At 37.8% G+C, this 26,025-nt stretch overlaps 1 protein-coding gene across 1 annotated transcript in view; it reads right to left on the reverse strand.

Annotated features, from left to right (window-relative positions):
- Positions 1–26,025, reverse strand: part of LOC146004296 (uncharacterized) — a 953,900-nt gene that overhangs the window by 280,561 nt on the left and 647,314 nt on the right. The window contains exons 17-18 of the mRNA XM_083143016.1: positions 12,941–13,084; positions 9,003–9,065 (exon numbers count right to left, since the gene is read on the reverse strand). Coding sequence (XP_082999142.1) covers positions 9,003–9,065; positions 12,941–13,084 — 207 coding nt within the window. The remainder of the gene's footprint in view (positions 1–9,002; positions 9,066–12,940; positions 13,085–26,025) is intronic.

Below are 26,025 nucleotides of genomic sequence, written 5' to 3' on the forward strand. Positions count from 1 at the left end.
TCTCATAGAAGCTCTGACCCTTCGTCAGCACGTCGCCCACCCACCTCTGGAATCCTAACTATAGCACTCTGTCCTGTGGACATTTTTGCTAGCATAAATACTAAGCAAATGCTTCAAAAATCTTATAGCAGATAGTACTTAGCTTTTCAAATTACAATGTATAATACGAGGGTAAGTCAAAAATTATCTACACTTTTGCCACAACTTTTCTTAGGTTGGCCGCACTGCCTTCAGCGCTTGTGTGCTACAAGGTTGTTATTTTGTGGTCGTGTGGCTGAGGTTTGATCTTAATCGCTCCATTTTTCTTTCTTTTGTTACAGTGTAAACATGGCCGCTCCACTGGCAGTTTGCACCAAGGAAGAACAGCAATCAGTGATCCAATTTCACTGGTCTCAAGAAGTATGGTGAGTGCACGGTGTTTACATTTAAAACAACTGAAATATTCTTCCACGCGTGTACAGTCTTAGAAAAAAATACCTGGGCCACGGGACGTAGAATTTCGTAACGTCTTAAAGCCTGTTGTTTATGCAACCCAAATAACAAAATATTCGCTTAAGTTTGCCTGGTGATTCTGAGTTCTCGGGAAGGATTGAGCTTTGATAGCATGAGTCACATGACTCGTGCCCCAGCCACAACAAACAGCTGGGTGCTACGATGCCTCCAGAAGAAAATTTCAGGAACTGGTTTCTTGACAAGACCTACTCGTAAAGAAATACTATTCTTTCAAGTGATATTAGAGTCATTGTCAAGAGGTTCGCTGAAATGATGGTTCTCATCACAGACCACATGCCACACGTTAATTGTTTAAGTCCAGTTCATGCACTGGACCTACAGATTAAAATGGGATCCGAACCAAATGCCTCTCTATTTGGTATTGAATTCGGAAGCCTTTCATTACATGGCGAAGACGTTACCACTACGACATCAGAGAGGCAATGGAACCCCTTGAGAAAGAGATAAGCGAAAATTGCTACGTGACAAACCATATTTGCCCGTAAATTTTAAAAATAAGACAATATTTTGTACTGACAGTTTCGAACCGTGGGAGAGGCATATATTTTTTTGTACCATCGTCCATTTCACGAGTTTATAATTCTTCCTCACCGACACGAGTAACGCGAGTGGTAGAAGAAAAGCGAAGTAAAATAACTGAAACAGAAATAAAAGGAAAAAGCGAAATAAATTTTATTCATAATATTCTGCAGTCACTTGAGTTGTATTCATGGGATGCTATCTTTAAAGAAAGCCGTGGTCTCTTCCTTGTCTTTTTCGCTTTCTTTGTGCTCTTGCTTCCCCCGTCACGATTGGTCTAAAACTAATTAATGCGACGTTAATTAAACAATCCAAACAACGAAACAATGCACAATCAACTGCACAAAACAACATTCCAAATGTTTTCGAATCGGAAAACAATTGAGATGCTGTAAAATGACTTAAGATGCAGTAATAAAGTGGGAATTCGGTACCGTATAGAATTAAATCGGTAGAGATGTTCGATTTGATTGGATGTTTGTTATTTAGATTTGCTATTCTTTCACTTTTGGCAAATAGCGACGATGAAGATGAAATTGATGAAGGGACACTTACCAAGGACACCCACGCCCAAGTCGAGATTCTAACCAGGGACCCATGGCATCGTAGCGCGCTGTGCTAACCACTCCTCCATGGAGTGGACATTATAGCATATTTTGTGTGCTCAATTGGGATCAATCAATGGAATGAATAGGCATATTATATGATTAATAAATTCATATCATAATACCACGTCATATTATTCGGCACGAAGTAACATCAGAGACATTCAATCTTGCATTTTTGCCTTTCAACTAATTCTTTGAATTCAGGTTAATCACAACAATAAGATAAATTATGAAGCAAATGATAGTTATTACGAATTACCTGACAGAAACAACATTAAGCAGGCTCGGTGGTCAAGCTCATTAAGTGATTGACATTCGATATCGTCGCCAAAGTTCCCGGGTTTGAGTACCGTCCTTGTCGGGGGTGTTTGACTATTTCGTCATCAATTTCATGTAATGGTCACTCGTCCTTATCGTCGCGATCATCGAACAGGGAATAAAAATTATAAAAATAAATACGATGGAAGAGTACTTACTTCATCTCTCACGAAATCTCCTACAAAACCGGAATATATAAAATACATGTATATTCATTCACATACATTTTCGATTTCTATATTTAACTAATCGAGACCGAGAACGGGAGAGCAATTTTCAATTCGACAAACCGAGAGACGGAGAAACTGTAAAGTCTCGTTTCTACTTGGCACCTCCGTAATCGAGTTGTTCTGTTTGTCATTGGCTTTGTATTGACAATTATTGTCATTATTCTTCCCCTGCAGGTAAACCATAACGATGAATTATGATGAAATGAAGCAGATAAAAGGGCAAGAACAAGAAAGTCATGCCTGTTCGGGACTCCAAACCAGAACCTTATGTAACGAGATTTGAAATTCTGGAGAAGGCGTCCGTGTTTCGTTTGGTTTTCTCTTTCCTCTACTTCTCTTATATTATCATACATGTATAATAAAAATGGATCTGATACGATATGTTGCGATTCATAATTGTGCTGGTTAGATGCTACAGATGTGAACTCCAAACTGCAATATATTATTCCCTTGTGTTTCGTATGTGGTTGAACATGAAATTTTCTTACACTGTGACAATTTCTTTCTTAGTTTTGGTTTGGTGCACAGATATGCTAATCTGGACTCGACCTTCAGTTTAAAGTGGGATACTAACCACTATGTGCATCCACCGTGTATCAAACCCGGGCTCCACTGATTACAAGGCGACGACGTTATCACTACGCCATCGAGGAGGCCCCATGACAAAATGTTATTCACTCGATCTCTACCATAATTTATTTCAGCATTTACATTTTCGATTTCTTCTTCTTTTTTCCTTTTGTTAACTACTCTTATACAACTCTTTTTGCGTCTTCGAATTTCTTCTTGTTTCAGGAAAAAATAATACATGCAGGCTGTATAAAAAATCCCCCGTTCAAATAGATAAAACGTTCACTCTCGAGAACTAATTTACATGTTTATCACTAAAGTAACCATTAGGAAGGAAACTATTGAAATGGTAACTGATATAACTGCAGATGAAACAATACTTACAGCCACTGACGAAATATCTATTCTTGTGTAGCCTCACAGACAACAAGTATCTGGTGAGTCATTCACTCTTGCTGACTACGGGCGAAGGTCACTGAACTAAAGGGTGGTGGCAAGCAAGCAGGCTTCTGCTCTACCAAAGACGAGGTCACGTGTTCCAGTTATCAATGGCGTACGAAATAAGGAGGAACACAGCTATCTGTCGTATGTTTTGGTCCCGTCATTGCACTTTATCGTCGTGGCCTTGAAGTTCCCTCAGGGCACTCCTACGTAAAGGCTTCTCAGCTAGAAGGATATCTTCCCCATTGAGTGGAGGAAAAGTGGGTACGTATAGAGGTCCTTCAACTTTCGTATTCTTTTTCATTTCAGAACCCGTGCTGTATCGTCGACTTAATCCAATCTATCCGATGTAGGTTTTAGGTTCTGTTTCTGTTCGGTTATTTCACGTTGTCTTCCTGCTTATGTTATTCGCGACGAAGGTTCTGGATTCGATAATCTGGACAATAACGGGATTGTGTTAGTTGCTTGATTTGGTGTCTTAAGTCCACTTTATGTCCTGTTAGGCTAATCGTGAATGGACCTATAATTTAAAGGGGGATCCGAACCACTATGTTCCTCCACCGAGTATCGAACCCGGGATCCCTTAATTACAAGGCGCCCACGATCCCACTGCGCCATCGGGGATTGTGTTCGAAACGAATGAATCAAATTTGAGTGATATGATATGCAACCATTGGAAGACTATTGAAAGAAAAGCTATGGGAACCTGGCAGTTTTTCTACTGCAGACAGGAAACCATAAACATGGAAGAGAAGCTTATATTCTATGAAACCTGACGCTATGTGCTCGAATACTGGCTAAATATAATCCATAGAGGCATAGCAACGTTAAACAACCTCTTATATGATACATATAGGTTTAAAAAGGTCAAAATACAAAGATTGTGTGCGCCTCACTGATGGCGTAGTGGTAAGGCCTTGTAATCAAGGGGTCTGGGGTACGATACCAGGTGATCGCACATAGTGGTTCGGATCCCACTTTAAACTGTATGCACTTCAGATTAGTCTATCTCTGCCGGTGACTCAGTCGGTAACGCGTCTCACTACCATGCTATAGGTCCCGGGTTCGATTCCCGATTCCCGATGCTGATCACATCACCCCCACTCACGAACTAATCAAGAAAGTGTGGGGCGTTACCCCCACACGCCCTATACGCCTTCATGGCGTAGCGCCAAGCACAGGTGAGAACTTTACCTTTTTTTTTTTTTGCATACAGTGGACTTACAACAAAATTTCAACTTGCGATAAAGATTATGATAAGGTATTAAAGAATTGGGTCTAACACATTTTTTTATTGTTTACCAATGACATTATTAACTAACATTCTTAATTTCAGTTTCAAGATGAAATCGGCTACGAAATAAAAGGAGTGGGTTCATATTTCTGTTACGAAATTCCACTTTTGTAGTAGACCTGTGCCACACTAAGTTGTGACAATAAACAAATCTGAGACACTTTCAAAGTATTAAATTGCTATCTACGTATTTGGGAAAAATCTTTCAATATAATACTTTTTTTGGACGCGTCAAATCATAGTATTTAATTCCTGTTTTAGCAGCTTTAAGAAACCTGATTTTTTGGGGGGGGGTTACAAATGCCCTTTCTGCTCCCGTCAAGTTACGCCTATGACAAACAGGAATTCAAAGTAAAAGACTGTCCCGACTAAATCGGGAGACACGTCTGATAGATTTACAATTGGGAAAATCATAATTAAGCGTGTAGTTGAAAACAACCTAATTTCATGCAGCTCTACTTTTTCTGCAATGGAGAAGCACAACACTCCACGTAACCAATAGTCACGTGACCCTCTTTGCTTTCCTGTCATGTTGACCTTCGCGTGGAACACATTTCTCGGTGTTAAGACAGGCAAAATCACCCGATCATCGAAGGGTGCAATATGTGTTGCCTACCCTCCTGCATTACTTGCTCCTATTAAAGCCTTATGGGGAAGAACTTTTTCCCATGACTGTACAGTAAACGTTGTAAAATATGTATTTAAGCAGCGCCATTGTTTTGTACCTAATAACATTTTACACGAAACGTTATTCATCTCGGTTGAATAGTTATCGGCTTTTAAAAAATTGAAGTGATACATTGTTTACATCTCACGCGGCCGCCATTACAGCTGCACTCGTGACCTAGAGGTCGCTTCTGATTGATTACGCTACGAAAAATGATTCGGACCGAGCCTATCCTTGGGAAATGCCGTAAGATTTCTCACTTTACACGCTAGTATTTTGGTTATGGTATGAATTTTAAGAAAAATGCTTGACAAATGCTTTCGTGTAAAGCGGGCATTAGCATTACGTAGGGAAAGCCTACACGATTGAAAGAGTCTACTACACAGAGAACCAAAAGCGTGACAGCTGACAAAAATCCGCTGACTCTAGTAACACGTTAAAGTGCATAAAATGCCAAAGGTTCACTGTTGTAAATCAAAATACGCTGACTCTAGCCAAAATATACGCAGAAATGCACATAAGGATAGTTCTGTCAGTCGTTCTCTGAAATGCACTAAAAATTTAGGTATACATTTACAATACCGGAAGTATCTCCGATTGCTTTGAAATTACGCATACTCACTAATTTTGGCCTCGTAATCAAGAATCTGCAGTTAAAAATTGGCGCTCACTTCCAGAAATCGCAAAATTACGTGCACATATTAACGCTATGATTGTCGATACAGTATTATGGTAGCCACGTTTGATGATGTGAACAAGTGAAGTTCGCTATTCTTTACGCTCCATTTGAGAAAGGTGGAACAAATGTTTGCCCCACAAACCATTCACGGTAAGGTTAGGTTAGGTTAGGCAAGCATAGTAAAAATTAAGGGTCATCGTAAACATAGTTTTGAAACGCTAATCATTGCAAAAAATAGTTGTTTTCTTTATAAATGAAGGGTGTTTTTAATTCGTTCACGGACCAACTTATTTTGTCTTATTTGCAATTTCTAGAGTTCGCCGCCAAATTTCATCTGCAGATTAGTGATTAGAAAGCCAAAATTAGTGAGTATGCCGAATTTCAAACAAATTGGAGATACTTCCGGTATTGTAAATTCGCTCCAAAATTTATACTCGATAAGATCAGGTACGACCATTAAAAAAATGAGGCACGTATAACTTTCAAAATGAAGTAAAGGATTGATTCTGATTTGATTTCTGTTATTTAACGTCGCTTTTCAGCCACTTTTGGCTAATGAGGATGAGTTATGATATGGCGAAATTGATGGACACTCACAAAGAACACCCGTGCCCAGGCCGGGATTCGTACCCACGACCCTTGATGCATTACGTTACGCGACAGGAGCCAGCCTCCTCCATGGCGCAATGGTAATGCCGTCGCTTTGTAATCAAGCAGTCCCGGGTTCGATACTCGCTGGAGGCGGCGTATACTAGTTCGGATCTCACCTTAAACTATAGCTCCAGTCCCAATTCGCCTATCTGTGCATAAAAGTGGACTTAAAACTCGATTTAAAAGTGACAGGGGCGGCAGTGGCGTACGCAAGGAAGGTTACGGGGTTTAACCCCCCTTGAGCTTTTGAAATATTATGAAAAATGCTGTGAAGAAAATTAAAAATGGGCAATTTAACAGATCTGTGACAATACTTCTACTAATAATAAAAATAATAATTTGAATTGTTATTCCCATGCAGCATGAAGAAAAGAACTGCATTCCAAACACACGCGCCTTTCAGAGTGAATGCCTTGAAATTAAACACGAATTCTTAAAAATGAAATATGAGGGCACATTTGATTTAAAAGAGAAGAAAAGTTGTTTTGTGTCTCAGCTGCATCAATGTTCAGTGAGCATGTATTGTGTGTGTGTGTGTGAACTATGAGCATTAACTAAACAAAGTTCTTGGTTCGTTGTGCAGGTAACATACAGTTAAGCGGGGACAAGAATACACAGCCACCAGTCCACCTTCCTATTGTTTACACTGGCACGTTTAAATTTCTGAATTCAAACTACAATAACATTGAATATTGTAAAATGTTTTCTTGGTAAGAACAGCGAGACATTCTAGATGTGAATTATCGGGGACATTTATGCGGGGACAAGAGCTGAAAAATTCCAACAAATTCCGGGAATCGAACCCTAATCTCCCGCGTGGTTGTCAGACGCCCTAGCGACCAGACCACCGCAGCTCGTTGGATGAGTTCCATACTTTGAATATTTCAATTTATTTTCATATATTTTCTTGTTTATATGGATTTTCTTCACACTTAAAAATGTCTCACCTCCTTGACTAGACAATTATTTTGTATCAAAGAAACAAAAAAAATGCTTCTAGAATTTGTTAACAATTGAATAGTAGTTTCGTTCTATTCCTTTCATAAATACTACATTTATGTACATCTCTACTACTCAATAGTAGTAGTGGTATTAGTAGTATTATTATTAGTAATTGAACTAATTACTAAATTATAAGTATCATTAATTAATTATGATGATTATTATTTAATTAAAGTATAATAAAACAACGGTAATGTGAATTTGGAGAAAGCTTCAGAAATAATCCCCCCTTGACAAAATCCTGCGTACGCTACTGGACAAAAGCATTGACATAACTGAATGGGCCACAACACCGACATTTGCAAACACAAATTTACGCCCTCTGGCTTAAGATTCGAGAAAGAATGAAACTGGCAAATAACTCTGCAACTTACCGGTGCGATTGTGGCGCCCGTAGCGAGTTCAGCAAAGCTCTCCAGCGTCCGAAGCACGGGAAAACATTCCAAGCGACTGACCACAAACACAAACCAACGAAACCGCGATCCACGCTGGCCACTAGAAACCGCACTTACTCACAGCACACGCATTGTGGAGATCCGCATTACGTTAGTACCTCTTCCGCACACCAGGCGGCGGTATGTCAGGCTATTAACAATTCACACCAGGGCATGCATAAATGGGTTTCGCATTTGCAACTTCGTGTTTTTCTTTGTTTTTTGCAGGAGCGTTCTTCTGTGTGCAAAGACAACTCGAAAATATCCGCGGTGGCAAGAGGATGGATCCTAGTCAGAGACAGAGAGGGAATATTTTCTGAGGGGGGGGGGGGGGAGGGGCAGTGGCATTTAATATGTCTTTAAATATCAATACATATTTGGTCAAAAATAACATGTATTTTATAGTTTTGTTGCTATGCAGGGAGACGAAATAAGGCGCTTCGACTAAATGATAGTTTTCCGTCTAGCTAGTTTCTGTCCACAATCAGGAACAATTTATTACGTAAATTCGCAGTTACGTAATAACTGTACGTAGCTGTCACGATACATTTTTTATTTGAAAAGTGTGATTTCAGTTTGTTTTCATATTCTGTTATATATTTTTCATATATATTTATAGTTTTTATCCGAGTAAATACTGCTGCATGATGTTTCATTTATAAAAATAATACCGGTACTTTGTAAATTATATGCATATATATATATATATATATATATATATATATATATATATATATAAAATAATAAATATTGCAGGAAAGTTACACTTTAGCAATTTACGTAAAATTCAAGTTACGTAAAGGTTTACGGAACGCATTACTTACGTAACTCGGAGGGTTACTGTATTTCATTTTCATATATCACTAACGGTTTTAAAATTGTTTGTTGTTTTATACATACACACGACTGAAGAATTCACCTGCTTTCGTTTCGCAAAACTCTCGTTGGCCCAAAATATCCGTATCTATGGATTTAATAATACAATACAAGGCGAAATACCATTCACATATCCTTGGAATATACACACGCTGGATATGAACGTAAGCGCATTCAAAGAACTATGACCTTCGACTTACCTGTATGTACTCTCTGTCCGTCTCCTCATGGGCATCCCCGCCTTCAGTTTCCGGATCTTTCGCCTGCAACGGAAGGAAAAGCAAACATTAAACCATTTTCATCGATTACGCAAGATGCGTTTAACTGTACGCGTTAGGCAAACAGCAGACACCACAGACACACGCTGACTCGACAGTTTTAGTACGTAAAGGTTTTCTGGGAATCATACATATTTCTCATTATCTTTATCAGCGAAAAAAAATATTGATATTTACTCATTGTTTATATTGGACCTAACAGCTTTTAACCAGTATTTTATTCATGAATATTTTCCTAGAATGTACATAATTGATTCACGTTAAAGATATCATTACATCTTTTTGCGACTTTTTCACAGGAGTTATATTAGACAAAAATTAAAACAATTGTGTGTTACATTTTCTTATGAATATCCCAGTCGAACATCCGAATTCCTCACCAATCTTGTCAATTTTATATTGAAAACTGAAGCTTTGAATTACGTAAAGTTTTGTATGTGATATTTCTGTCTCTATTATATGTTCCACGTCCCCAATTTCTCGGCCACATTTACATATCTTATTGTTTGTTATTTTAATTTTGAATAAGTGTTCTTTAGTACATAAATGTCACGATCCCAGTCTGTAAACACTTACATTTCTTGTAGCCTACTACTGACATAATGAAACCATTAGTTCTCCGCCTTGAATTGAGCAATTGATTAATTTATTGACACTGACCTAATTTATTTTTTATTTTAATTTATTTGGAATTACCATGTTTAACTTACCTTAGATGGTTCCCTATCGCTAACCTGAAAGATATTTATTTAACAGCGATATCCCTCTATAGTTTCTACAATCAGTTTTATCATTTGATCTATCAATCGGGCAAATACTAATACCCATTGTCCAGCCTTCTGGCATCTCTTCCCTTTCCCAGATTATATGTATCAATTCATGTAGATTTCTTACTATCCTCTCTCCTCCGGACTTTAAAAGTTCTGCTTTAATTTTGTCTTCTCCTGGGGTTCTGTTATTCTTCATTTCTTTTATGGCTTCGAGGACTTCCTCATAGTTAAGTTCTGGTAGTTGTGGCTCTGGTCCATAAAATACTATTTCCTCCATAACTTCCCTCTTTTGTACTGTTGGTGTATTCAGCAGTTCTTTAAAATACTCTGCCCATTGCTTTAGAATTCCTCCTACTCCTCCCAGTAAATTCCCTTTCTTAGTTTTACACAATGCAAGTCGTGGTTGATACCCTTTCTATATTTCGCCATTTTTTGGTAGATTTTTCTGGTATCTTTATTCCTTGTAAGCTTTTCTATTTCTTGTATTTGTTTATTTTCATACATTCTCTTCTTTTTGCAGTACACTTTCTTAGCCACTCTTCCTTTCTCCCTGAAGGTTTCCGCTGAACTTCGTGTTCTTCTCATTAACATTTTTTTACCTTGCCTCGTTTCATTCTTTAGTCACTGCCTGACATTCTTCATCATACCATACATTCCTAATTTCTCTCCTTTCATATCCAACAACTTCTTCTGCTGTCACAATTTCCTTAAGTATGTTCCATTCTTCTTTGACTGATGTTTCTCCTCTGTTCGAGCATTCTTTTAATTTTCTTCCTATCTCCTCTTTATATTGTCTTGCTATATTTCTGTTATTTTTCAACTTGCTTACATCAAATTTCTCTTCCATCTCTCTATTTCTCTCCTTCTTTAATGAAATCCTTTGTTTGTACTTTATTCTTACCAAGAAATGATCCGAGTCACAATCGGCCCCCCTGCAACTTCTTACGTCGAGTACATCTGACTCATGTCTTCTATCAATACGCACATGCTGCATTTGATTATATGTACTTTCCGTCTGGTGACATCCATGTCATCATGTATATGTTTTTGTTTGGGAACTTTGTGCTGGACACAATCATATTTTATTATTATTATTATTACTTACAGGATTTAAGCTATATTTGGTCTAAATATCACTTCTTCTCCCACCTTGGTGTTAAAGTCTCCCAACACAATCTTCACATCATTTCTGGGTGCACTGTCAAACACTTCCTCTAATTTGCTATAAAATTCCTCCTTCAGTTCTTGCTCTTCATCTTCTATTGGTGCATGTGCATTAATTAGAAAGATGTTGAAAAAATTTCCTCCAATTCGTAGTGAACACAATCTTTCATTGATACATTCTCAGTTCCTTTCTCACTACAAATCCTGTTCCAAACATATTTCGTTCATTACTACCACTGTGCAAAAACATAGAATCCACAGATTCCATTATATTAGCTTCTTTCCATCTAGTTTCCTGTATTGCTGCTATACTAATCCTATATTTTGTAAGAGCTGCTTTTAAATTGGTGGAGGCACCTGGTCTGTATAAGTTGAGTATATTCCATGTAGCTAACCATAATCCTTTTATCCTGTTCTCTTGTTTTGGTTTATCCAAAAGATCCGTCCATCTTTCTCTTTCTCTTGGTTTCTTAACGAGCTGATTTTTACAAAGGGGAGTCATTAGCCCCTTGTTCAATCCCCAAAGTGGAGGACAAGGTAATTTGATTTCGGGGTTTCCGTCCCTTAGGTTGGCTGATTTCACTACAGCTACAGAGCCCATCTTGCCCATGGTTTTACTTCAGAGCTTTCCTTCCCCTAGCCGTTGGGGATCCCTCTCCTCTCCACAAGACAGTGGTTTCCTCTTGTCCCAAGAGGGTGGGTTGCCTCTCCGTCGTTCTGAGGGTTTCTCTCTTCGCCGTAAATGCCATTGAGGTCTTCACCGTAACCCTGGCAAGGGGCCCGTACAAGGTTCTACCATCCGGAGCCAGATTGACTAAGGTTTTTTTTTTTTTTTATGAGGTCTTACCTCTCTTGGTTCTTCCGCCTCCTCAGCCGTTGATATGCCCATCTATCTTCTTCCGCCTTTGGAGCCGTAATTGAGGGTTCACAAATTACGGTTATACGTGTACTACTTGGCTTCGAGCGTATACCGCTCGTTTTGCCTGTTCGTGATTTATTCGCTCGATCGAAGAAGCCCTCGATTCCGTACGCTATCTAGCGTCGTACGTGCGAACTATTTGGCGCTCGAGCGAAATGCTCTTCATTATAATTTCATCAAAAAGGCCGAGTATGAAATTTCGATTTTTATTGTTTTCAATTGGCACAGGTCACTACAATGGGCATTACTTGGTACGTCAGCATTAAGAGATCATATATATATATATATATATATAACTATATGAGTATAAACTTGAGGAAAGTCTTACATAAACGTTCATACTATTACCAGCAGAGCTAGGATGAATATATTTACTACAATATATTGCAAATCGACAAATATATTAATATTGTAGGACACCAATGCTTTTATTCTTTGTTGCTATCTATTCTTTTCTAACTCTTTATTTGTTTTTTCCATTTAGTGCCCTCTTGTGTCAGTTTTGAGTCCGTGCTATTAGTCCAAAAAAATAAAATTGTTATTGGGTATATTAGTATTGAATTCTTACAGTAATATTGATTGCTTTTAATGACAATTAAAAACTATAGTTCTATTATACACTACTCAAATTTCTTCAATACCACTAGAAATTTCTTCATTTTTGCCTATTTTGGCTTAAAATTTACCACTACAACCCCCCAAATGGAAAATTCTGGTTTAACCCGTGTTGGGTTACGCTCTGAACATGTTTATCGCCACCTAAAATATGACTTTAGGACAATATGTATTAGAATAAATTGGATTTTCATATATATTTATTATTTTTGTCATGTATTGTTGCTATCAGCATGAACACTTGGGGTGCGGAAGGGGTGCTGATCTCAATTCAAGGGGTGCCAAAGCACCCCTCGCAACCTCTCTCGAGCTGCCTATGAAAGTAGAGAATGCCTGCACTCGAGTATCACGATCTATGCAAGTTCTACTGTATAAGAAATTTCGAAACTTACCAATATGGGAAATTCCTGCTTGATCTCCGAGCTCCATTGTTGGTAGGGCGCTCCGCACGTAGACACCTTGGATAGGAATTCCCTGAGTTCCCTACACAGCGGCAAATTCCTTTCAAGTTCCAACCTGGACACTCGAAGCCATTCCTGGAGGAGAAATGAGAACAGCCGTATAGATAAAAAGTAAATGTTGTGGGGAAATTACTTGCAAACAATATACAAGATACGGATATATTAGTCATGTTACAATACAATGCACCTTATCAATGGGAAAGAATGCTTTAACTTCCTATTCCGTTGGCACTATTGTGTTCACCGACACTATCCACGAGAAAGCATATACACTTCTTTCTTTACGACAGCCGTACCATGAAGATAAAGACACCGTCCAACTATAACTAAAGCGGACAGTCACTTGTTATTCCTAACTTTTCTCCCACGCTTCGTTGTCATAATATTCAACAACATTAAATATTACGTCTTTCCCCTTCATGACGACACAAACACGTGGCATTGAATAAAGTGACACATTTTTTTGGAAACTCAGGGGCAGTTGCATTACCCACGCTCCATTAGGGTTGAAAATTCGACAATAGTGGCCGAGGGGTTTTCTCTTTCTGGTAGATATGTACCTGCTTAGCCATTATTGTCAATATCTGCAACAGATGTCGCTACAAGATTAGTGTTCTCCATAAATATGATTCCAGCTATTTGTTCTAGTCAAGGGCATCCACAGCGAAGGAGTATCTGGAAAATGTTCATGTAATTCTAACGGAGAAATTGTAGTGATATTTCGTTACAAAATAATATTGTTTTTTGACACTTACAAGCTGTCAGTTACAATTAACTGTATATTTAACAAAATAATGAAAGAACGTTTTCACAGGAAATAGAATCTTATTGTGATACCGTTGGTCGGGCCAGACGTTTTCAACTGAAAGAAAAATCTCCATTTCTGTACCAGGTCGGGAAGTTTTTGAATCCCGTGAGAATCTCGAATTGTAGACACTATTTCCCCTTCAAGTGAACACCTTCTGGAATGAAACCTGTTCATTTCAGTAAATTTTTAGACACTCACAGTGGAGAAAATATCATGAATTAACTTGTTTTAAATAAGATCCGATAGGAATTTCTAGGCTGTCGTGATTGTAAAGTTGGGAAATCATTTCCCGAATTCGGAATCTGACGTTCATAACTCACATCTCGTTATTTTGAAATATTACTTCTATTACAGTACCCTTCGGCATGTATAAACATGGATCAGAGATACCACGAAGGACGTAAATTAAATGTCCTCTGTTTGATATCTGTGCATTGTGAAAAAATACAGAACGACACAGAACCGTTAATCAACCTAGTGATAGATAGATGTTTATGGAAAGGAAACAAGAATTGTAAATTTAGAGATATTTAACTTACATACTTGTTACTATTGGATACCCTGTAAGACTGTATTTGTATGTTATAAGCAGGATGGACAAATATGATTAATTTAAAATTTAAGTCGGACTTTTTTATTTCAATCGATTTTTTAAAAAAAAAACGCGCTTAAAATTGATTGTATGGTTTTTGACACCCTACATATAGATATATGTTTTTTTGTAGAAAGGCGTATTCTGGTAAATGCCCCTTTAAAATATTTGAACAGTTTGATGAAAGCAAATTAAAAAATATTTGTAATTATCCATTTTTCTATTTCTGATACTGCATATGTGAATGTTGTCATTAAGCACTATATTATGTATAATCATATAGCTAGGAGGAAGAACAAATGTGTTCAATAATCTGTTGTTCATTACGATAGAGTTCGTTCAGATTCCTCTTACGCCATGTTGTACACATGTTGAAAGATTAAACCTCGTTTGTGTTTTATGTACAGGATGGACTTTATTGTATCTAGCCATGTTTTCACGTATACCCTAACATTTCCCAATCACTTGGAACATTTCAATGAAACTAATAGATTAGATTAGATTATATTTATTTTCTTTTTGTGCGAGCCATAGGCTGTAGGCACTACATATTTTTGATTTTTCTACACTAATTTGTTACATTTAGTTTTCTTTTAAGCTGTCTCTTACTTTGTCCCCTATATATACATATTCTTCCCCTCCCTCGGCAGTTCTTCTTCCAGTCTTTCTTCCTTCTTCCTCGCCCCACTTCTCTTTTCCTCCACTCTCACCAAAACACGCATACATTTTGCTTTACACACACTTACACTATAAAGATGGCTCGTCTGGAGCATGCTCACTCATTTCGCTGCCTTCTCTAATAGCTTTCCCCCGCCGTTCTCTTACTTCTTCCAGGTATTTCCCCACTTGCTGCCCCGCTTCCTTTATCCTTATTCTGTCTTCTACCACTTCTATCACCTCCCTGCCTGTTACGTTTTTCATCCATTTGTCCCTTAGGTCACGTGTAGAAGGGCAGTTCAGTAGGATATGCTCGTCCGTCTCCTCCCCATCGCACAAAGGACATATCGTTTCCCCTGCTTCGTTTCTCTTTATTTGTTGTTTCCATCCCCCTAATCTGAACCATGCCAGCGCGCCTCTTTCATTTTTTCCCACAACCTGGATATATTTGGCTTTTTCCCATTCTCTTACTCTTAGCTGTTCCCTGATTGAGGTCTTTGTTTGGCAGTCTGCTATTATTTCTTGTCTATGTCCAGTAACCTGTCTCTGATTTGATTTTCTGTTGAGATGTCCCCCTTTCCTCCCTCTTCCCATACCCAGCCCATTCCGCTATTATATAAGATACTTTTCACTTCCAGACCCCAGCTGTAAACGTTTTCCTCCCTTGTCTGTATTTCCAAACATTGTCCCCTCAGCGTAGTTTGGCCCTCTTGTGATAATCGCATCCAATATTTAACAACCCTCATCCGTGCTTGTACCACGTCTCTGTTCAGTCCCAATTCCTTGAGAACCCCACAGTTGGCCGTGCCTCTGCTTACGCCCATTACTCTCTTATAAAATTCATGTTTGTTGTGTGTAAATTAGTGATTTTCTTAAAAAATAATTGATGTACATCTGTGATTTGAATCAATGATGTAAATCAATCAAACTTGGTTTGAAGCCACAAGGGCAGGAAGCTGAAAAACACGATAATAGATGGCAGCACAGACGTTTGTAAACTTCTCAGGTTAATAATTGAACGAAAGTAGAGCAAGAAATTATTACAAGTAGAAACAGTAAGTTTACGATATTACGCTATGGTATACACAAACATATATTTGTAAAGAATTAAGCTGATAATTTTTAGAGAATTACTTTCAGTCAGTGCTCGAAGTAGTCATTCCTAGATGAAGGATGATACGTCATGAAAATTTTTGTTTTAGAATGGATTGTAACTATTTTCCTTCTCGTGTTTATGGTCTGTCATCAGGTGCGTATACTCGACGTGCTAGCTACGTTAACGACCGGCTGGCTTTGAAATCGACGGAGCGCGCCCACCAGCTCCAACAATGTGGTCGAGACTACACGTGGAGTAGACGAGCGCAATGACAGCTGCGCCCATTGGCTCAAGGACTCCACGTGGAGTAGACGAGCACAATGACAGCTGCGCCAATTGGCTGAAGGTTGAGTGTCATTGGACGAAAACAACTCCCCACCCACGTTTGTGGCGGCCGTTTCCTTTGTTCTTCGACGTTAACGAAGTAAACGTGTGGACTATAACGAAAATCTGTTACAAAAATAATGAGTAATTTAGGAGGGGTAAAATTGAACATTTTGACAACGATAAGTGCAGTACATTTACGGACTTGAAGTTGACATTTTTCGTAACAGTACGATAGCCCCCTCCCTTTCTTGAGAGTGGCGCAACTACAGGGAAGGGCATTGCCCCCCCAACCTTAGATGGAAATCAATTCTGGGGAGCAAACATTGACGGCCAAGGGCCCCTTGCAGGGGGCAAAGAGGCGCAATTTCCCCTCTCGATTTCAAATGTTATTCAAATAAAAATACAATTTGTAAAATTTTCTTAGTCTTATGAATTTCAGAGCCGTAGCTGGAGGGCGGCGGGAGTCGGCCCTGGGCGCCAAATCCAAATGATCTAAATGAAAAAGCTGTAAAAGAGAGAACGCCATGTGGCCCCTTGAAATTATTTCCGGTCTATTAAATAAATATTGTTTTCAGTTTGTAAGAAACTGGATCTAAAAATGTCGCTTCGTGTTGCACGTGTGTAAAATAGAGTATATGTTGCATATGGTAGTTATACCTGTTATTTGTAAGAAAGTAAAAATAAAAAAAATTGTGTGCTTGTTTCCCATTATTAATGTGAAATTGACCGTTCTTTTAAAAAAAAATATTTCAAATAGTTTGTTCCAACCCACATGCGTTAGCATCGGCTTCTACCCCCTTTCTTGCGTAATTTACGAGGATAACGTCTTTGATACTACTATGGCTACTATTATTATTATTATTATTATTATTATTATGGGTAAAATTTACAACATGTCACTTACTTCTGGAATATTTCCAGATATCTGGAAAAATGTGTTTATTGTACCTGTAACTAAAAACAAAGATGGAAAAGCCAATGATCTTAATAATTATAGACCAATTACTATATTAAATTCCATGGCAAAGGTTTTTGAACACATAATTGCTGACTATTTGTCTTTTTCTTTTAAACAATATATTGATGGAAATCAGCATGGATTTTTTAGAAAAAGGTCTACTATCACAAATTTATTGGTTTTAATAGACTCTCTTAAATCTAACATTAGGAAGCAATCCCAGACTGATATTTTATTTATTGACTTGGCTAAAGCCTTTGATAGTGTCAGCCATCAGCTATTAATTTACAAACTCGACCAAATGGGATTATCACCACGATTTCTGAAATGGTTTTCCAACTTTTTAGTAAATAGAAGTTTCTCTGTTAAGATTGGTGAAACAACTTCTTCTAAAAAAGAAATACTTTGTGGAGTACCTCAAGGGTCGCCACTTGGCCCAATTCTGTTCGCTGTTTTTATCAATGATGTTACATTATGTTTTAAATCTAGCACATGTTTACTATATGCAGATGATATAAAAATTTTTAAGAGTATTTTAACAAATAATGATGTCGCTCAACTTCAGGCTGATCTCGATAGAATGACATATTGGTGCAAGATTAATGAAATGGAAATTAACTTGAAAAAGTGTAAAGTTTTAAGATGTACTAAGAAAGTTCATTATATAGTCTCCAACTATTTTATTTATGAAAATAAAATCCAAGTGTGCGACAGTCATAAAGACTTAGGAATAGTAATAGACTCCTCTCTCATTTTTGATGAGCACATTTCAGAAATTTGCAAAAGAGCAAAGAGAATGCTTGGTTATATATTTTTCTCATGGAAAGTTTTTAAAAAGGAAGATACCTTAATATTCTTGTATAAAACGATAGTTCGTCCTATTCTTGAATATGGAAATGAATTATGGTTTTTGACTGCAACCAGTCACCTTCAAAAAGTTGAATCAGTTCAAAAACTTTTTATCAGGTTATTATGCACAAAGTTTAAAAAAAATTACTATGACCAACATTACTCTGAATGGTTATCACAGTTGAATATGTTTTCCTTAGAAGAAAGAAGAAAAATGAAAAGGTTAAATTTTGTAGAGAAGATATTAAATTTCCAAGTTGACAGTGAATACTTTTTGAATAATATAGCTTATAAAATTCCTAGATATTCCCATAGGTATATCTCAATTCTCACATGCCTAAACAAAGCAAGGGGTTTAGTAGCTGATCTTGTTGAAACCTACAATTTGAATTTATGTTGATGTATAAAATTGTAGGATCCACTGTTTTATTTTATAATTATGTATTTAATTTTTTAATTTTGTATAACATAGTGGTTGTTTAATCGAACCTTCACTTCAATAAATATGATCATTATTATTATTAGAACAATACACAGTTAATTGCACAATATTATATAACAATAAACAATTATTAGTATTAGAGATATAATAGATCTCATTGAAAACTGTAACTTGAAGTGTAAATATGCTAACTTGTTATGTTATGTTATTCTACAGCTTATGTATTTTATTCGTGTAACTTTGTACTTTTGTATTTGACTTAGTGCTGTATTAGGTTTCATACTGTGCTCAACACTTAAAATAAAAATAAACGATTAAACGATTATCATGGGTACATTTATCCTGGTACTTGCCATCCGCAAACAAAAATTCGTGGTTGCGCCTCTGGTTGAATTCGATGCCTCAATTTGCAAATAGAGGTAGGTGAGCTTGCTAATGAAGGAACTCACACAGGCACGATCCTTGACCTCAGACCAAAACTGTCACGTGACATATTCGTGAAGAGCAGGGTGAAGGATGTATTTTACGCGTAGTGTTTGCGTTCTGTTCTGACCTTGAACTACGGAACAACCTCTTCTGAATTCTGCCCGTCTCCTCAAGCGCTCTTTTCCTCATTGTTGTATTCAAGAACCTGTGACAAACTTCTAATTTATTTCCTTTATTTACAACGGTGGAATTAAGGCTTAGGTTTGTTTTTCTAGTCCATTTTATGCACGGATAGGCTAACGGGACTGGAACAGTTTAAAGGCGGGTTCGAACCAAACATGGGACTTCTTGATTATGTTACCAGCATCGGGATGGACAGACCTTTTTTTTTTTTTTTTACAAGTAGTGAGTACTGAACGTAAAAGTATTAACATATAGGCAGTGATGTGCCGTAGACTATAAGTTTACGTCTACATGCGTTGTCTACACTTAATCTACGCGTAGATTACATTGGGTTATAGTTTACATAGACTACGTATACAATCTAAAGTGCATTAAAATTAATTTTCAAGGGTTTCATGAAAGGAAAGGAAATTTTTTAACTATACTTGTTCCTAACGAAATGAATCCTATTTACAACAAAATTTCTCTTCTCTTGTATTATCAACTATGGAAGAAGATAAATAGTATGCAAAAAACAACAACAGATGGCAGTCGTGAGGAAAGAGTGGTCTTTTCTCCATAAAATACTAGAATATTTCCTATATTAGGTTTCTTCCTAGGTGAGAAATTGTTCGAATTAGGAAGAAAGAGTATGAAAAGTTCTCCTCACACATCAGCAACTGAGACGCAGTATAATTTTGGTTTACTTCCACGGCGCCCTTTGCTAAGTTATCACCTTTCACCATGTTGTTTACATAGATTACGTAAAATACGTGTATAAAATAGTCTACGTGTAGAATGTAGACTATCGTTGTTTACTCGTAGACGCGCATCACTGCATATAGGTCTGGACCAAGAATACAGTAAAACCTCGTTAATTCGGACTAATGAGGGGGAAAAGTTGACCGGTTTAACGAAAGTCCAGATTAACTGAAATAACAGAAAAGAACAGAAGAAAGTGCATTAAAACTCCGTTTATAGCAACAAAACACGTTTATTATGGTGTATTTAAGAGAGCATAGGCCTAAATACATTATACAGTACAGTAAAATGAGATTGTTGACTTCTAGCCACATTAAAAATCTTCCATTCTGCCTGTCCGGATTAAGCAAAGTCCGGCGTATCGGGGTCCGGATTAACAAGGTTATGCTGTATTCGTAAATATAATATCGTAAACATGCACACACACACAGTGTAGCGTAAGAACGTTTTTTGATTTATTTAGGGTATACATAGTTCAAACTCCATACACACACAGACACACACGCACAGTGGCGGTGATTAGGGTTCGAGGGAGGCCAGTTATCCCCCCTACTTTTCGCCACTTTTGTCGTTGAAGCACTGCCAGGTGTTTTACGACCTGCGCGCTTGTACCAAGTCTGCCGCAAGACGCAGCACTGGTCATTGAGCTATCGAGGGCAAACGACCTCTGATGGCGGAAAATTAAACTAATATTTAACGTGAAATTTTCCAATTATGTAGCGTTTGTGATATGTGAATATAAAAACGTTACATATGCTAAACCTTTACTACAAAGGGAAATAAACTGCCTTCCCCCCCCCCCCAGTTTCGGCACCTTGCCCCCCCGCCGGTGTTGGAACACAATCGCCGCCACTGCACATACACACACACACACACACACACACACACACACTATATACGTATATATATTTAAGTTATTCGTGTTATTTGTGTGTGTTCTAGTATGGGTGTGTATGAACGTATTTCATTTTAGGACCAGGCCACACAGTTCTCTATTTTATAAAAAAATTATAATCTTTATATTTTTAAAATCGATAGCTACGTGGCTTGTCCTGAAATGGATAACTTTGTGCTGCCAATAAGAAATAGGCCAATCAGATAGATATGCTTTTGGGACCTAATAAGGGAAAAAAATCCGGGAAACTTGGAAAAAACTTGATGAATTTCGTAATAGTGTTCTTAACAACATATTAATTTTGCAGCCCTCTACTTGGCTTTGGCCGCCATCTTTGAAAAATGGCCCCCAAAATTGGTTTTTCGCAAATATCTCGCTTGAAAAGCATTTTACAACAAAATAGGCTATGACAAAAATTAATCTACATAAAATTCTCTACAAAAAATGTTCCGTAAATCCCCCAGAAGATTTTTATGACCGGGTTACGCTACTCGCTCGTAGCTCCCCAATTTCCTCACGATGGTGGGTTGCCACCGGTCCTACACACAGGCCGAAAACCCAGAGACTGAACCCAGGCGGACTCGAACCCATGCCGTCCCTCAGTTGGAGTCTAAAACACAGCGCCTTGGACCGCATGGTCAAGGAGGAGGACAATAATAATAATAGCATCAGCAGTACTACTAATACTACTACTACTGCTAATAATAATAATAAACGTATATTTGACTCTGCTTCCCCTGAAAAAAAAATCCTGTGGGCGTCCTTGATTGCAAGGAATATTTTTTGGACGGCAGCAGCAATGCACCTTGTGTCTGTTCACAATTTTTGAAGTGGGTACAAGGGGTACAATTCGGGTAAGAACTTAGTTTGCGGTTATTACAAGCATAGGAAAACAGTTTTTCGTTGTGAATTTTCAGGAGAAGTTACGCTCCCTCATCAGACATTTATTTTCATTTTGGCTAAAGATACAGTTATATATAAAAAAAGGGTAAAGTGTTCCCCTGTGCATAGCACCATGCCATGAAGGCGTATAGGGGGTGTGGGGGTAACGCCCCACACTTTCTTGATCCGGTCGTGTGTGGGGGTGATGTGATCAGCATCACGCCCCTGATCGCCTTTACCCCCCAGGGTTTCCCCAGGTACCCATGTTATTCGACGCTGGGTGGGCGCCGGGGCCGCTTCCAACGTTAGAAAAGTTCCCGGATTTGAACCGGCCGAGGATCGAACCCGGGACCTTGAGCATGGTAGTCAGACGCGTTACCGACTGAGCCACCGCGGCCACTACAGTTATAACAATGGTTAGCAATTTTTTAAACAAAAAGAATCCGTTATATAATGGATGTGTCAATGTTACATTGTTGTAATATAGCAACTTAACTGTGAAAAGAAGCAGTCTGTTTTATTTTTATTTCAGATAGAAATTTCTGATCACATTATTTTTTTATTTAAAATTATGAATCCCAAATATCATCAAGTAATTCAAATTCATCATTGTTTTCACAAAGTCTCTTGATGTTTTCTGTTACATTAAATATTAAAGATGGTGGCTTACTCCATTTGTGATCCATACTGGATCTATGTTACCATTTTCATTATTTAATTTATTCCAGTGTTCTTCTGCAATGAACGAAGCTTCCCAGACATTCAACTCTGTGTTTCCCGTTAATCTTTTTAAAACCCTTCTCTTTTTAATCAAATGCTTCTCTTCGATGATATGAGCTGACAAACCTGTTCTTGGGTTTAGATTTATAATGTCCAAATCGTGTTCATGCCATCTTATTGCCATTTTCCTTGCTGTTTGTCCCACATAATCCTTTGAACATGAACAACTTATATTATATATTCCTGTGGTTTCCACATCTGGTAGAGAGTTTCTAATTTTGAATTCATTAAATGTACATTCCAAATTTCTTGGTGATCTAAAAACAATTTTGAAATTAAAACTTCTAAAAAATTTGCCAATTTTATGTAAGAATCCCTTGTGGAATGGAATGCACAAACATTTCTTTTCAACAGATAAAAGAAATGAATTTTCCATGAAAATAAATGTCTGATGAAAGGAGCGTGTGTTCTCCTGAAACGTCACAACGACAAACTGTTTTCTTATGCTTGTAATAACCGTAAACTACAGGAAAATAATTCTACAATGCAAGCAATGCGTACATACAAGAAAAATTATTAATTAGGAGGTATTGTACCCCGCTTTCCAAAATTTGATTTCATAATATACCCCTGTGCCCCCTCGTTTCTGCGCTATTGCGCATGCATTATATAAGATTTAAAAAGAAAACATTCAAATAGAAGAGAACAAAATTTTGCGAAACTAACTCTTAAAACACCATATGAAATATACAGGGTGGCCCATAAGATACGACGGGAGTTGAACAGCTCTTAACTTTCTTCATTATTAATTTTGTCCTTTCCTTTTATTTCAGAAATCGTAGATTTATCATGGAAAAATTCACAACTCCACAACGAATTAAAATTGTGGAGATTTATTTGGAAAATACACACCCACACACAATAACAACCCCATTGGAAACAAATTACGAAATACCGTTTCCTGACCTGACTTGTTCTTGTGGGGTTATTTGAAAGAGAGGGTGTATGTTAAGAAGCCTGAGATCATCCACCAACCGAAGGAGAAAATTCGTATAGAAATAGAGTATTACAGCCAACGACGCTAACAACTGTCATGGAACATGCCGTAGAAAGAGCATCTCTTTGCGAGACCAACAGTGGGCGTCATTTAAAGGATGTAATTTTCCATACATAATGTAAACAAATTTTTCAGCTGTCAACTTTATTGTAACTAAAAATGGATAAAAATAGTTAATAAACAAAAAAGTTATTAGCTATTCAAACCCCGTCGTGACTTATGGACCACCCTGTACATTCTAATAACAAAGATGTTCTTTAAGGTTAATGCATAGATTTACGTAATGAAGCTGACAGTAATCTTAACACCAGTGGCGCACCCAGGAATTTCGATAGGGTGGGAGGGATAGCTGTACCTTTTTTTTAGTACTCATTTCCTGCCTTTCGGTTCTTTTTTAGGAATACTCAGTCGGGGGTGGGGGGGGGGGTCATGATCTCCACCAACCCACTCTTGGGTACGCCACTGGTAAACACTAGCAACTCTGTGAGAAGTGTTCCAGAATTCACTTGGTTCTCCACCCTGAAATGTTCCTTGTGTTACGACTAATTGACCATATTAGTGGTGACGTCACAGCAGACGACAGAGCACGATTTGAGTCCAAGCAAATCTGACACATGTTTTTCTCCTATTTAAAAGTATTGAATTTCCCATCGGAAGGGGTAGCTTTAATGATTTTGACAGCAGTTATGAAACAAAATTGTGATGCGTATCGTACATCAATGTAAAGATCAGATTTCGAAGAATATGTCTATATATCACACATACTTTACAGAGAATAAGGTAAAGAAAAACTGGAGACATTTTAGTTCCGTGCACAACAAAATCTGACCCGAAGCTCAGCAGATCTCAAGTGCAGTCACGCTGCCGCTATGGATGATGGGAAACCACCAGCCTCACGTGACTGCAGCGCCGCCGCCTATTGGTTGCGATTCCGTTCCGGATCTGACGCTGTTAGGAGCATTCGCTTTACTCGACTCTCTAAACCAGTGGTTTCCAACTTCAAAAGGTCCGAGGGCCAAAATTATATCCAGCATTTGATTGGCGGGCCGCATTTTTTTGGGGGGGGGGGATAAAAAATTACAAAAATTTTAAGTACTGAACTGAAAAACTTTCGCATGACCTAAATTTCTTAAATGAGGCAATAAAAACAATGGAATCACAAATCAAAATTGTATAATTAGAATTTATTTCACAAAAACCCAATACTTATGGATGAATTGAAAGAAATTAAAAACACACCATACAAATAAGAATCCTTCAGTAAGTGTTCAATGTGAAAATTGAAGCCGATCTTCTTCTTTTATCAAAGTTGGAATGTCCACTTCAATTTCTGTATTTGAAAGTCTCAGAAGGTGAAGCAGTGAAAAATCTACCAGTCGGCTTCTGTAGCGGTTCTTGATGAACTTCATTGAAGAAAAAAACACTTTCACACGTGTATGTGCTGCCGAACATCGATGTCATTATTTGCCCAAAACTACGAAGGTTTGGAGAGCGTTCCTTTGAAAGATATTTGAAAAACTCTGGCCCTTTTCTTGCCTAGTTTGAAGGAACACATCGCCTTGCAAATCACACAATTCAAGTTGGAGAGAAGCTTCTTGTTCTTCGATGTTAACGCCAAGAGGATTGCTAAATAGCTGGATGCTGCTAAGTTCATATGGCTCATTTCGATATTTGCACAAACTTTAACAATCAGTCACAGTACAATCAGAGTTGGAATACTGGAAATCTCTTCGTACTTTGTGCGTAGTAAAACAGATCTCTATAGCGCCGCTCTGCAGTTTGTTTCTAAAGACAAAGAGTGAAGCCTTCGCGGAAGTGGGCGAGTTCATTCCTCATAGCGAAGGGGTGGAATGCATGGTATGAAGAGAAAGTTACGTCACCTTAGATTCTTCTGATGATCATTACTGACTGCAAAATCAATTCTACCTGTGATATTGTCTTTCTTCACAGAGCTTCCGTTCCTTCAGTAAAAATAGAACGTATTTTAATAAAAATACATAAAATTAATGTATTTTGCAAACTGGCTTTGCGGGCCGCCAGTTGGAAACACCTGCTCTATTCCATTTATTCTTTACATTCTCATCTGTAAGGTATGTGTTATAAATATACGTATTCTCCGAAATCTCATCCTTACATCGATGAATACATAATAATTTCGTTTCATGATTGCTGTCACAGTTTTAAAACGTTACCCCTTGCAATGGAAAACCCAGTGTTATCATTACGGAACGGATTTTAAGGTGGATTATGGTCAGGAAAGGAAAAAAAAAAGTTCTAAAAATGTTTTCAAAACGGTGCTGAGAAAATGCCTTGATTTAGGTCTAAACCAGTTATATTAACATTCTTTATGCAACACTGTAGCAAATAACGTAATTAGTAATTA

This window comes from Lepisma saccharinum, chromosome 21 (assembly GCF_977018435.1).
Source record: "Lepisma saccharinum chromosome 21, izLepSacc3.1, whole genome shotgun sequence".
NCBI lineage: Eukaryota > Metazoa > Arthropoda > Insecta > Zygentoma > Lepismatidae > Lepisma > Lepisma saccharinum.